We start from the raw sequence: 14,502 nt of genomic DNA on the forward strand, positions 1-14,502 counted from the left end.
ATACAGTTCAACAGATATGTTTATGTATGCATGACCTAAGGGGGCCTCATTTCACAGCTTTGAAGCGCATCTTGCATTATGGGTACCACTGCTCATGGTCTTCAACTATATACCTCTCCAAGTCGTACCCTCACTCCTTATTCTGACGCCGACTGGGATGGGTGTCCTGTCACGAGACGCTCTACCTCGGGTTATTATGTCTTTTTAGGACACAATCTTCTTTCTTGGTTATCCAAACGTCAAAATACGATCTCTCGGTCTAGTGTTGAAGCTGAGTATCGGGGTGTTGCCAATGCTGTCACTAAAGCTTGTTGGATTCATAATCTTCTTCTTGAACTTCACTATACTTTGACCAAAGCCACTATAGTTTATTGTGATAATGTGAGTGCTTTTTACATATCCTCTAACCCGATTCATCATCAGCATACGAAGCATATCGAAATTTATTTGCACTTTGTCCGCGACAAAGTTGCAACAGGTCATGTATGTGTTCTTCATGTGTCATCCTCTTATCAGTATGCAACTATTTTCACGAAGAGCCTTCCCTCACCATTGTTTCTTGATTTTCGGTCCATCTTTCCCCACGTTCAAACTGCGAGGGGCTGTTAGTGTATTATTATTTATATTTTCCCTATGTATTTATCTTTAGTGTATTTGGCCCTTTATTGTTAGGCATGTTTCTATATATTTTCACTCTCGTATATATATATGGTGATACGAATGAAAGAGGGTTTTCATGGGAAATTATTCATGCTTACATATGAAAGATGCTAAGAGTGAATATCATATCATATTGAGATTTATTATTATTATTTTTGTTTGTTGGGGTGGGGGGGGGGGGGAATTGGAGTAATTCTGTAATTTTATGAAAGATGCTAAGAGTGAATATCATATCATATTGTGATTTATTATTATTACTAGGATAAAACCCTTGTGATACACGGACTAACAAATTAAAATAGCAAAACTAATACATAATAAGTGGTTTGCAGTTAAAAAAAACAACAATATTCAGATCTATTTGGATGAATAGGGAGAAAGAAAGAAAAATTACATTGTTCTAAATCTATTCATTTCAATGGAATACAATAACAAAAGATAAATAGGGAGAAAGAAAGAAAAATACATAATCACATGAGTAGAGAGAGACAGAGAGTACATTTACTTTAAAAGTTGGACATATTAGAATTTGTATATGAAATTGGGAAAGAATGGCGGGAACTCGTAGTGCTATATTTTAGCTTTTACCATATATATTTACATGAAATAGTTTTTTGGGAGAAATTCTATCCATTGATTCATTTTATGTATCTTGTATTTAATTTTTTTCTGTTGGATCAAAAAGACACATCAGCTTAGGATTGCAACACGTGTGAAAGGAGATGATTGGGGTCACATTAATGGTTTTTGAGTACACTCTCCTTGGGGCAAACCTGCAATGCATCAAAGAGCTAATAAGCTCTAACTTACAATTTAGAAATTTAAAATAAATGAAAATATTTTGACAATATATACATGAGGCTTCACTTCAACAATAAATCGACCACTTTTGACAACAACGGGTTATTTGCCAAGACTCTTTCAAGATGATGCAACATCACTTTTTCCTGAGGAAATACAAAACCCATATCTGCATCCCGATTATGACATACCAACGCATTTTCTTTAGTTTCAATAGAATAATCAAGTTGATTTTGTATGTAGTTTCATCACAGGTTCTGCCATTTGCATCCATCCAAAACTTTACTCTAACCACAAATTTCTCATTCTACATCTTGAGACCACCTGAAAATACACACCCATTTGTCATGACACATAAAAGAAGTTCTACATACAAATCTATTGTTATTACAACAATCTTAGGAGAAAACATGACACAATATATTGCCCTGTCACTTTTCAATACCATCATAAGTTCATTAATCAAATCCATAATCCCAAAAAATAATAATATATGAAAGAAACAAATAAATCACTTCCCAATAAAGCCTTGACAGATCTGTAGGTGAGTTTTTTTCAAACACCAGCACACACACAACACACACACACAACACAAATACACAAATCACACTCATAAATAGACACTAACACACACATATCAACAATAGTAATTCAAAAAAAAGTTTGGACAAACACCAAACTTTACATTTTTTGTTTATTTTTGTTGCAACCAAACGAAGCCTATGTCTGTAAATGTTACAAACTGCAAGGAGCAAAAGATCTAGGGTTTTGAAAACCAAGATATTAAAAGATAAGAAAAATTGCAGCCAATAAACGTAGATACATACCTCTATCAGTGGTTCATTGTCAGATTTCTAGTTAAAATCGCCATTCTACCATTAAAATATGGAATTCGAAAATGCAAATTCTCAAATAGTGAAGAAAACCCAGTGATTACAATGAAAACATTAAGGGAAATAAATCAAATAGAAATAGAGAGAGAGTATCTGGAAAGTGGTTGAAGATTGCACCGTGTGATTCCGGTGATAACCCCATGGTGGTAGGTGGTTGAAGGCGAAACCATCACCATCAGATTGCAAAGGTCGTTGCGTAGGGTTTAGTTTACTTTTCATGTTCACGATCACAAAGAAGAGGAAGGGAGAATGGGAGATATAGGGGAAGTGAGACGATATATGGGCCGGAGATAAGGGATTTCAAAATTCAAATTCCATACCTTTTTGTGACCTATCTATATCTGCAGAAATAGAGAAAATGAAGAATAAAATAGGAAACGATTACCTACATGATTTCGTGGATTTATCCAAATATTACTAGTCAACACGAAAATTTGGGTGATTGAGGAGCTGTTTACCATGCGATAGCAATTCCCTCACTTGGTTCAATGATTTCTCCTAGTGAATAGTAAAAAAAACACCCTTCTTTCAGATGAATTAACAAAAGGAAAACCAAAATTAACATATGTTGCAGGACTTACAAGATGTTCTTCTTCTTTAACAAAGTGATTTATATATCAATCTGATCAAAAAGGGCAGAAACGATTGAACAATAGAAGATTTCTTAATTTCTTGCTGAATCTTTTGGATATTATCGATTAGTCATAATATGTTTGACTTTAAGCCTTCAAGGGTAAATGTGGAATTTCAGTTAGATATTTTGAGCGGGAAAATTAGCTGGGGAGGGCGTGTGTTTACGTCTTTTCCTCTGCTCTGTGTTTACGTCTGCACCTTCTGCCCAAAGAGTAAGATCGCAGATTCCTTGCTTACACTTGATTTCTGTTGGTTGAGTTTAGAGAGGAGGACGTGTCCTTGCTAAAGACAATCAGTTTTATATATTTTAATAACGTTTAGGAACAGAAACTATTTATTGTGACGGAAATAAGATACCATTGACGAACGTGATAATTGTTGAACTGTAGCAAAGACCTATAATTGTAGCCCCTTGAGAAAATCTTGTAAGAAAGGGTAAAATGATATTTATGAGATAAAAGGCGCGTCTTATTTTTCGAAGTATGTGAGGTAATGAGATTAGAAGCTACGGTTCACACATTTCGATACCTCTAGTTTTTTTTTTTATCCCACTGATTTCGCAAAATATAAGGCTAATTTCATATCGAGAAGTTAATCTTCAAGCTTTGTTACCATAATTTTCTCATTCTATCAATTGGCGTAATCCATCATGTGACTCCTGAGCCACTACTATCTCTTTCTCATTCTCCAATTATTTAGGTGTAGTCAACTTTTGTTTCTCTCTTCCCTTTTCCCATCTGTCTCGTCTCTCACTCTTCACACATTTAAAATTCCTGGTTTTAAGTTTTTGAATTCAGGGTGTTTGTCATTTCCATCTTTATCTTACAATTTCTAATTAAGCAAGGTGCGTGTTCACTTTTTGTCTCTTAATGTTGACATGTGGTGGTGTCATGTAATCATCCTTGGATCGAAACATGCATGCATGATTCGATCTTTTACATGATAAGCCAATCATAATTAAACCATGATGAAAGTATTGGTTTCTATCCATGAACCTTTATAAATATATATAAACCGTATGTAATATTCTATTTTCTGAGTCTATTCATTCTACTTGTTGCATTTAGAGTCTTCTTTGAATAACATTATATCAATTTCTAATCTTTATAGATATGTTGATGTAGGTGTATTTTTATATCCTTTTTTCTATGTGAATAATTAACCTTTGTGTTTAGAGACAATGGATTCTAGAACAAATGGGGAAATCGAAGATAACCCAAATCCTGAGGTTTCTGAATCAAAGTTGAAAAACGTGGAAAGTGTTGGAGAGAAAGACACGTTGGGGGAGTGCAAGAAATCTGCAAGCACCAATGACATGTTGTTTAGAGCTGATGAAATTGATCTCAAATGCTTGGATGTGCACCTAGAGAAGCACCTGAGCCGAGCTTGGTCAAGAAATGTAGAACCTAATAGGCCAAAGGAACCATGGGAGATTGATTTGGCTAAGTTGGAAATAAGGAATCTTATTGCTCGAGGAGCTTATGGAACGGTTTATCGTGGCACTTATGATGGGCAAGATGTTGCTGGTATGTACTTAAGTACTTTTCTCTTGCTTCTACAAGAACTCCCATTGTTCTTAGGACATATCCAAAATGAGCATAGGAATGTGGGACACCCTCCAAGATTATCTTGTGTAGATTTGGTAATATAAGAAAAAAACTAACTTTCTTTGGTGATGACAATGGCATGCATGCATAGCCATGTTAGAAAACATCCATCCAAAACTGTACATCTGTAGTGATCATGTGAGCGATAAAAAAAATATGTGATTTGAACACGGGACCTCTAAGTTGTCATGAAAATCGATTCTAAGGCTTTTTAAAGTGTATTGAATTAAGCTTAGTTTCTTTTAAAGTTTTCTAGGGTATGAGAGGAAATAACAAACGATGATAACTTATTATATTCTCCTACTAAGGTTTTTTTTTTTTTTTTTTTTTTATGACCCGTTACTCATCCAAAAGCTACTAATTTAGTGATGAAAACTTTTCCCTTTTGATGATCTCCTCTCTATATTTAAACATTATACAAATATATCGTTATTGTATTATATAGTGAAACTGTTGGATTGGGGAGAGGATGACATGGCTACTACTAATGAACTGGCGGCTTTACGAGCATCATTCCAGCAAGAAGTTGCTGTTTGGCAAAAGTTAGATCATCCAAATGTTACTAGTGTACGTACTCGACATATTTGTATGCATCAAAAGTATTTTCTTTTCTTTTAGTGTTCTTAACTATCAGAAAGTGGGTTGCAGTTTATTGGTGCTTCAATGGGGACTTCAAATCTCAAGATTCCTACTAAAAACTCAAGTGATGATCCTACTGAACTTCCATCAAAGGCTTGTTGTGTGGTGGTAGAATTTCTTAGAGGCGGAACCCTAAAAGGATTATTATACAGGAATAGGAAGAAGAAGCTTCCGTACAAAATTGTTATTCAACTCGCTTTGGATCTTGCAAGAGGGTGAGTTTCTATTGTATCATAAGTACATCCTTTAAATCGTTAATGAATGTAACAATTTTGCAGATTGAGCTACCTCCACTCAAAGAAGATTGTCCATCGTGATGTTAAAGCCGAAAATATGTTGTTAGATACTAATAGGAAGCTCAAAATTGCCGATTTTGGTGTTGCTCGTGTTGAAGCTCAGAATCCCAAAGACATGACGGGTGAAACTGGAACATTAGGTTATATGGCTCCAGAGGTGATCTTAATCATTGAGCTTTATAAAGTGTCATATTAAGTTTGATCTTCTTATCTCTAATATGAAAAATCAAAAATGTGTTTCCCCAGGTTCTCGAAGGAAAGCCTTATAACAGAAAATGTGATGTTTACAGCTTTGGTGTATGCTTATGGGAAACTTATTGTTGTGATCTTCCGTACCCATTTCTCAGTTTTGCTGAAGTCTCATCAGCAGTTGTTCGGCATGTAAACCAACTACTTCTGTTTGCTCTTTTTAAGATACTATTTTCTGGTATTCTGGACATGTTGTCACTTAATTTTAATAACTTTTGTGTAAAATTTTTTAGAATCTGAGGCCAGAAGTACCAAGATGTTGTCCAAGTTCTTTAGCAAACGTAATGAGGAGATGTTGGGATGCAAATCCTGACAAGCGCCCAGAGATGCCTGAAGTTGTGAAGTTACTAGAGGCCATTGATACCACTAAGGGCGGAGGTATGATACCTGAAGATCAAGTTGCTGCTGCTGGGTGTTTCTGTTTTGGCCCAGTGCGAGGTCCTTGAATTCTGTCAAATCTCTTGGTGTCTCTTCAACAAAATTTTCTTTAAATCATTGTGCCTGTGTTTGCATTGACTGTACATAGAGTGCAATGAGTTAGAACTCATATGATTTTGTAAGTTGCACCAAAATGGAGTTATTAACTGTTATGATTGAATGATAAAAGAGTACCGAGAGGTTTTTCTCATTGATTGAATGAACACTTACAAGAGAAGCTGCAATGAATAATTAAGAAGAAACATAGTGTCTTTCGATTTCAAAGGCGACTAACTTGTAACATATTTTGTTAGTTAATTAACTTTACAACTTGTAAGCATGTGATAAGCATGTGAACCATATCTAACAAGGCCGCCCAAACAGGAGGATATGGTAATAATCCAAGCTTGGTGAAAGAATGTTAATCTTCAAAATTAAATGAAAAGAAAAGAGATACAAGGTATAAATACACAAATTACAAAGAATTAGCTCCTATGAATAAGGAGCCGTCTATCACAATGGTTGACGAATTTAAGTTCCTATGAGGCTGTGTTTGACGCGCCACAGCTAGCTTATTTTTCGAGCTTTTTTATGATATCGTGTTTGGTAAGCCAAAAAGTAGCTTTTAAGCTAGCTTTTTGAAAAGCTACTTAGACTAGCTTTTTAGGAGCTTTTTTAAAATTTTCCAAATACACCCCTTAATTAATTATAAACACACATACTCCTACATGTCCTTTTATGTAATTTTATATATTTCAGCTAGCTTTTCAGCTAGTTTTATCAAACGTTATTTTTTATCAGCTAGCTTTTCAGCTATCAGCTAATTTTTTATTTAACAGCTAGCTTTTCAGCTAACAACTAGCTTTTCATCTAGTCCGCCAAACATAGCCTTAGTATGCATATTGACTTGATTTAATTACGTACAACTAATTTAGAACTATTACCCCCTTCAAGCTGATTGGTTGGGGACTAACAGGTAATATGCCACGAAAGCATTCAAACAATGGTCGACGTGGAATACATTTACTGAATGTATCAGCCACTTGAAGCTTTGTTGGTACAAACTCGGTGTATAATCGACCGGATGACACAAGCTTACGGATGAAGTGATAGTCAATATCAATGTGTGTTTGCATATCAATGTGTGTTTGCACTTATGTGAGAGATAGGATTTTGGCTAATTAATAAAACACTTTTGTTGTCACATAAAAAAGTGGGTCGATTTGCTGGTAGAGCATGGAGTTCCCTTAAAAGATGAGTAAGTCATATGATTTCTACAACTGTGTTTGCAATTGCCTGATACTCTTGATACTCTTATTAACAACTTGATATAGAAACTGTTAGTTGCTTTTTGCACTGCAAGAAACAAGATTATCACCCAAGTGGAGTAGCCATATGTGGATTTTTTGTGTCTCAATACATCTAGCCCAATCTATATCTAATCTATATCTGAGTAGCAAACTACACGATTAGTGACCGGCTTGTCAATGGTACGAGCATATGAAGTTGTACCCTTAATGTAAAGAATAATAAACTTTACCAACTAATAATGGGATGTAGTAGGTGTTGGATAATCTATTGATGTGTATTGGTTAATATTTTGTATTTGTTTTATTTAGCTTTAGAATAAAGGTGGTTGACCAGTTCATGGGAAATGCACGTGAATGTACTTGGTCATTGAATGTGTCCTATTATCTAGGAGTAGTAGCTAGGTTCTAGGTTGTTTTGTTTTACTTCGGATTGGTATGTGCAGGCTATTTGAAGCCTTTTATTTTCTGATTATAGTGCAGCAAATAACCCACAAACACTTCTTTCTTTCTTCCTACATTTTCCTTCCTGAAAAATCAGGCAATAAAGTCTGTAAACTTGAGGGCCTGTTCCAACATTTGGTATCAGAGCAGGTTGAAGAGGGCTGGTTTGAGAGTCAACTTTCGGTGGGAGGAGCCTTTGGCTGCTGGGCAACGAGAGCAACAGAAGCAGCAGGTCAGCAACAACAACAGAAGAAGGTTTGATTGGTAGCAATCAAAAGAAAGAAGAAAGAAAGAAAAGAGAAAGTAGAAAGAAGAAAGAAGAAAGACAGAAAGACAGAAAGAAGAAAGAAAAGAAAGACAGAAAGAAGAGGTCGATCATTGTTGGAGCCGATCACCTACTTCTAGGTAATATTTATTTTTTGGTGACAATTTGTTACAAGAATTAGATGAAGGGCCTAAGCGTATTATATCTAACTTATTATCTTGTAACCAAACCATCATAATCTGATTAACTATCTCTTGATTTGATGTTAATGTGATTTTATTAGTTTTAGAGTCAAGTTATGCCAACCATACCCTGATGTTTATCAAAGCTGAACAGGAGCAAATATAGAAGATCGTGGAGATTTTTGAATTGTTTTTTATCAATAAAACCATGATGTTAATATTTAAGCCACGAGGAGGGTATGAAAGTAAAGAAACTTTTTGTGTTTTGGGAAAATGTCATATTAGCTCAACAAATTGTCACCGTCACTTAAGTTTTTTTATTTTTTTTTATTTTATTTTACATTAAGGGAATAAAGTCACATTGACCGTTTTAAAATGTTCTTATATGACCTGTATGAGTGCCACATGGAATTTTGGTCAAAATTAAACACCACCAGAACTCCTCTTTCTTTGTTTTTTTCTATTGAAAATTTTCATTTGTTATCAACTTCATTATCGCTACTTGAAAATTTTCATTTGTTATCAACTTCATTATCGCTATGAATGATCTATTATGTCATCATGCATATGATCTCCATCTTTTTTAGATGGGCATATTATGTTATGAAATTCAAGATACTTCGACATCATAAATTTTAACATTTTTCATAACTTTCTTCACATTGTTTGACTTCTCCTTGTTTCTTAAAGCTCTCCTTGAGTGCTGCAACATGACATTCATATCCACTTCATCTTTTGAGGCTGATTGAGAAGTTTGATAAGAGCAATATATCATTTTTACTCATGTTTTATTCTTGGTACAATCACTTTTAACAACTTTTTTTTCTAAGTCATGTTCCATATATGTAGTAACGTAGTAACGATTATTCCTTTTGAAACTAGTTTCACATATGCCCCCATTTTTTTTAACATCTTTGTTCCTAAAATAGTAAAAAAAAAACATATTATAAGCCATGCACAAGACAACAATATCATGAGAGTTAAAATAACTTAATTAGGATAAAGAAAATGTCGGTCCAAGAAATCCAATTAATTGCGTCATTTCATTTTTTAAGATAAAAGACAAAAATAACATTAGAAACAAAAAAGAATAAGCAAATACAATTTTAAATCATTAATACTTTTCTAACTATATAGTTGGAGACATCCCTTACCCACATGAGGAAAAAACATCATAAATGGTCCATGTGTTTTCCCAGATTCTGAAATTTAGTCTCCGTGGTTTAAAAATCTCATAAATGGTCCCTGTGCTTTCAAAACTTTTGACAGATGGTCCTTATTGCTAACTCCATTAACTTTTGTCCGTTAATTGAGGTGCATTTTCGTCATTTCACACCACAGGGACCATTTATGATCTTTTCAATTATTTTTTTTAAGAAAACTAAATATAAGTATTTAATATATAAAAACTCTCTCTCTCTCTCTCTCTCTCTCTCTCTCTCTCTCTCTCTCAATGTTTGATAGTGGGTGCCCTGTTCCAGAAAAGCGACATAGGTACTTTCGGTGAGTACCATTCCATTACTGACCATTGATTTCTCCATCCCAAAAACACCACACATGTCTCCTCCCTCTATTCCGGAAACATCACACACGACCCCCTTTTTCCCTCCTGTCATCTCCAACCAAAGCAACCTTTTAGCACCGACGATCTTGAACCCAATTCGTCTCCAACTGTTTGATTTGACAAAGTTCCGGCAGTTTGAGACAAGATAAGAGGAGATAAGAGTTCTTTACAATCCTTAACCATATGCATGATTAATCAAACAAACTAAGAATCAGTTGATTTCAATTACAGTCAAACAAAGCCAATAGTCAAACAACCCAAGAATCCATCAGAGCCGAGAATTAAAGAAGCAAGCCGATAATGAAAAACAATTAAACAAAGACTAGAATCAAATTTATAGGAGGAGCTATCGATTTTAATGCTTGTAAACAGACAAACCAAGAATCAAACACAGTCAAACAAAACCAAAACTTTAAGACAAAACTTCATTTTGGATGGAAGAGGAATAAAAAAATTAACCAAGAACATCAGGTACCGATTTGTGTGTACGTGTGGGTTTTTAAATTATTCCTTAGATGATCAGACAACCATCGAGATGATCAGAGGGGGTAAGGAGCCTGGTTGTAGATAGGGGAGGAGGGCATACCCGTTAAATCTGCAGAAAACACGAAAAGGAAAAGAGGAGGAGTGGCTTTGATCGAATCAAAAATAGTGAAGAGGGAGGGAGGGCATACCTGTAATGTAACTGAATCAGAGGATTGGAGCTCAATTTCTTCAGAAGATCGCTATTTTCCAAACTGGTAACCCTAGGTTTAGCCAATTTTTCATCTGGATTGAATTTCTTAACACATATAGACACTTTATTAGCTTGACAAGAACCAGAAGGAAGATTCGAGGTGAAAACAGTAACCGATTTTGAGCCTAATTTTGCTTTATCAAATTGTCCTTCCAATGACGTAGAAACATCGGGATCAAGATTTGGAGGGAAACCCTCCATAAAACCGAACGACAACTAGGTACAAGAGTAGAGAAGAAAATATGGGTCGTGATGGGATCAACGAAAGAAAGAGACAGTAGGTGGTGGTGATCGGAGTCCTCACGGTGGCAGCGGGTGGTGGCGGCGTGCAATGACAGTTCCACTGCCTTGCTCGTTTGTTTTCTGCCGACATGAACTGAAAGGGAGGGGTGGTGAACGGTGACAGGTGGTCGGAGGGAGCTGGTCCGATGGAGCGACGCAAGCAGTAACAGCAGCACATGTGAGGATGTTTGGCTAGCTCCGATCAACAGCAAAGAGTGAGAAACACGATGGTGGTTGTGGCGGCTGGTGATATAAGAACGAAAGGAAGAGAGAGAGGGTATAACCCCTTTGCATATTATTTTATTTTTTATTCTTTTATTAAAAAATAACTGAAAAGATTATAAATGGTCCCTGTGGTGTGAAATGACGAAAATGCCCCTCAATTAACGGACAAAAGTTAACGGAGTTAGCAATAAGGAACAATCGTCAAAAGTTTTGAAAACACAGGGACCATCTATGAGGTTTTTAAACCACAGGGACTAAACTTCAGAATTTGGAAAAACACAGGAACCATTTATGATGTTTTTTCCCACATGAGTGTCACCTATCCACTGACAATGTCATTTTAAGCCATGGAAAATTAGAAATCAACAACATATCCTAGATTCTTTTAATTTAAGCCTAGGACATGTACCCTTTTTATTAGTGAAAAAAGACATGTAAGTCTATGATGCCTCCTCATGGAATATCATGAACCTATCATCGGAGATATAAAACAAGCTAATGACCTTGCAGACTAGTAGTAGATTAAAGAGAAACTTACATGTATAACATAACAAACAGTTAGCTTGAAGTTTAGAAAAATGATGAACGATATCGTAAATTCAAATGTAGTTGAATTCTTATGTCTTTCTTGTGGTTAAAATGATATGCGCAGAACTAGTTAAATTGGGATTAGCTTTGATGGCATCTTTCTTCCATAAAGACACATACAGCCAAAACCAAATGCATCAAAGCAATGTGAAATCATATATGCTGGTCTCCTATTAGTGGGGAGTCTTCTTGTTGGTTTTTCGACCACAAAATCTTTTCCTTAGGGGGACAAATTTGCTTTAGTCAAAGTGTTTAGATTATTTTTATCCTATTGATCCATAATTGAGTCCCCATATACTATACTGCATGCACAATAGTAGCCTTTTCTGGCAATGTCACATGTGCTCTAACATTATCACCTAACAAATGAATTGAGAACAAGAAAGGAATGATCGATGATGATTAGTATCAAAGTTTGATAAGTATAAGAGGTTGTGTAATGTATGTCAAGCAATGTTCTAAAAAGCTCGTCATGGCGTGCCATGGCTCCAAGGCTTGTAATTACCGCCAAGCTTTGACAAAATGCCGTCTTAAGTCATATATGTATATAAAAATGAATAATAGTAGAAAATACATATAAAATAATTAATTATATACAAAATTGTCGCCTTAAGTCACGCTTTACAAACGATATGGATCGCCACGACTCAAAAAAACTTGAGGCTTGACATTGCCGCCAAGTCGTGCTTTACGTTATTTAGAACATTGATGTCAAGTACATGTCTACGAAATTGTGCCTCTATTTTTGTTAACGACAGTAAAATTTATAAATAATAGAAAATTAATGAGCTGGAAGCTTGAGAAGTTGCGAATCTACCCTAATAAATAAAAAACTTTCTGCCAAATGTCAATTTCTCATTGACTTTGACACATGTCAATTTTTGGGCATTTTAAACTTATTTATTTTCCACTTGTCAATTTGTTATTTTTTTTTTCATTTCTATTTATTAATTGTCACAACGTATATTATTTAAGCCACATCATTATAATAATTAATTCAAATGATAATGACAGCTCAAAATCTATTCATTCCTTCTATATCGTTTAATGTCAGTCGCTATTTACAGGAGTACAATGTATAATTAGAATGATCGATATGATTAGCTAAAATCAAGGTAGGATTAGATGAATAATTTCCCGATGTATTTGTTTTGGAATGAAATCGTTCCTCATAACAATTTCCAATCTTGAATTTATATTTCATATTATATATATATATATATATATATATATATATATATATATATATATATATATATATATATATATATATATATATATACCATATGATCCGATGTTTTTTTAAATGTTTGTCCTTTCTCCAGCTTCAACTCATTAGTGAATTTGTGTCAACTGCATAATCAGCATAATCAAGTAATACTCTGCTCCAATTGTCGTGAAACATTACTGTGAAATATAAACTTGAAAACGAAAATTTTCTTTGAAATCTGTGTCACTAATGCATGGTACAATGCTAAATTTATACTTCGCAATATGTTGTTTTCTGTGAATTCTATGTTTTCTGGATATTGTGCAGGAACAAATCTATCTGGTTGTAAGCATTTTATATTCTAGAAAGTGTATTGCTTTCACTTTCATTTAACCAAATAAGGGCAGTGGCAGAAAAAGTTTTAATCAGACTATGAACTATGTCTGTTTAAATGCAGGGGAATAATTATCAATTATGTAAATTGTAAAGAGGCATTGTACTTGAAATGGCACTGTAATTAACTTTTTTTTTCTACAAACTTTCATGTCTAATCTTGATAATATAATGTGTCATGCAAGTTTATTCAAAAAAGTTATTGTGGTCAAAAACGTCGCTGTGGTCATAAAGAATCATATTTTTTATTTTATTTTTTATAATTTGTGTATTACAACCAAAAGACTTCTACAATATGGCAAATCTGGGTAAAGGGCATTTTCGTCTTTTTATCCTAAATTTTCTTTTCTCTATTGATGAAGTGGCTTTATCCCCATTGCTTAATGAATTAAACCAAACTAATATCTATTTATGTTTTTGTTTCTCAGATTAAAGTATCATCATTGCTTGCAACGATGAACCAATCCATTTGGTTGTAAATAATTTAAATTCTATAAAGTATATTGCTTTCTCTTGCATTTAACCAAATGAGGGCAGGGGCAGATCAGCAGATGTACTTGAAATCAGACTAGGAACCATCTGTTTATGGCCAAGGGCATAATTTAAATTAAAATAGATTTTTTACAAACTTTCATGTCAAATCTTAATAACATCAGGCGTGGTGCAATGTTTTTCAAAATAGTCAATGTGCTCATTCAAATACATGTGTCTGTTTCAAACCTATGATATAATATGATAACAGAAATGATTATCAACAGTTCAGGGGCATTTCGGTCAATATCTTTTTTCCCTTTTAAGTAATGCCTTTTCCCATCTAATTTTGAGTAATTTAAAAAAATGCTATTAATACATGTGTTGATTGGAAATAAAAAAAAGTCATTTGTCTTTTATAAATTTGTTGCTTTTTTTTCTGATTTATGTCACTTATAACATCTTACTTATCTCTTTTAAAACAATTATTAAAATAAATTAAAGTAGGTTGCTAGAATTGTACCGAGCTTATACTTATTTATTTTAAATCAATTATTAAATGAAATAAAATTTGGTTATTTAATTTTATTTGAGTAAATTACATGAATGGTCCCTATGGTTTAGGGTAATTTGCGCGTTT

General features: G+C 34.2%; 1 protein-coding gene and 1 long non-coding RNA gene across 2 annotated transcripts; one reads left to right on the forward strand and one right to left on the reverse strand.

Annotated features, from left to right (window-relative positions):
• The first annotated feature begins 3,584 nt into the window (after positions 1 to 3,584).
• LOC145124896 (serine/threonine-protein kinase 52-like) lies at positions 3,585 to 6,388 on the forward strand. Its single transcript, XM_079060376.1, has 7 exons — positions 3,585 to 3,831; positions 4,163 to 4,513; positions 5,040 to 5,161; positions 5,243 to 5,448; positions 5,512 to 5,686; positions 5,776 to 5,910; positions 6,012 to 6,388. The coding sequence occupies exons 2-7, from the start codon at positions 4,168 to 4,170 to the stop codon at positions 6,222 to 6,224; spliced, it is 1,197 nt and encodes a 398-aa protein (XP_078916502.1). The 5' UTR covers positions 3,585 to 3,831; positions 4,163 to 4,167; the 3' UTR covers positions 6,225 to 6,388.
• A 3,764-nt stretch (positions 6,389 to 10,152) lies between these two features.
• LOC145125338 (uncharacterized) lies at positions 10,153 to 11,276 on the reverse strand. Its single transcript, XR_013715942.1, has 2 exons — positions 10,632 to 11,276; positions 10,153 to 10,552 (listed from the first exon to the last, which is right to left on the reverse strand). It is a non-coding gene; the product is annotated as an uncharacterized LOC145125338 (long non-coding RNA).
• Between the last annotated feature and the right edge of the window lie 3,226 nt (positions 11,277 to 14,502).

The sequence above is a fragment of the Lactuca virosa genome, chromosome 7, assembly GCF_052849685.1.
Source record: "Lactuca virosa cultivar CGN04683 chromosome 7, Lactuca_virosa_CGN04683_v6, whole genome shotgun sequence".
In the NCBI taxonomy this organism is placed as follows: Eukaryota; Viridiplantae; Streptophyta; class Magnoliopsida; order Asterales; family Asteraceae; genus Lactuca; species Lactuca virosa.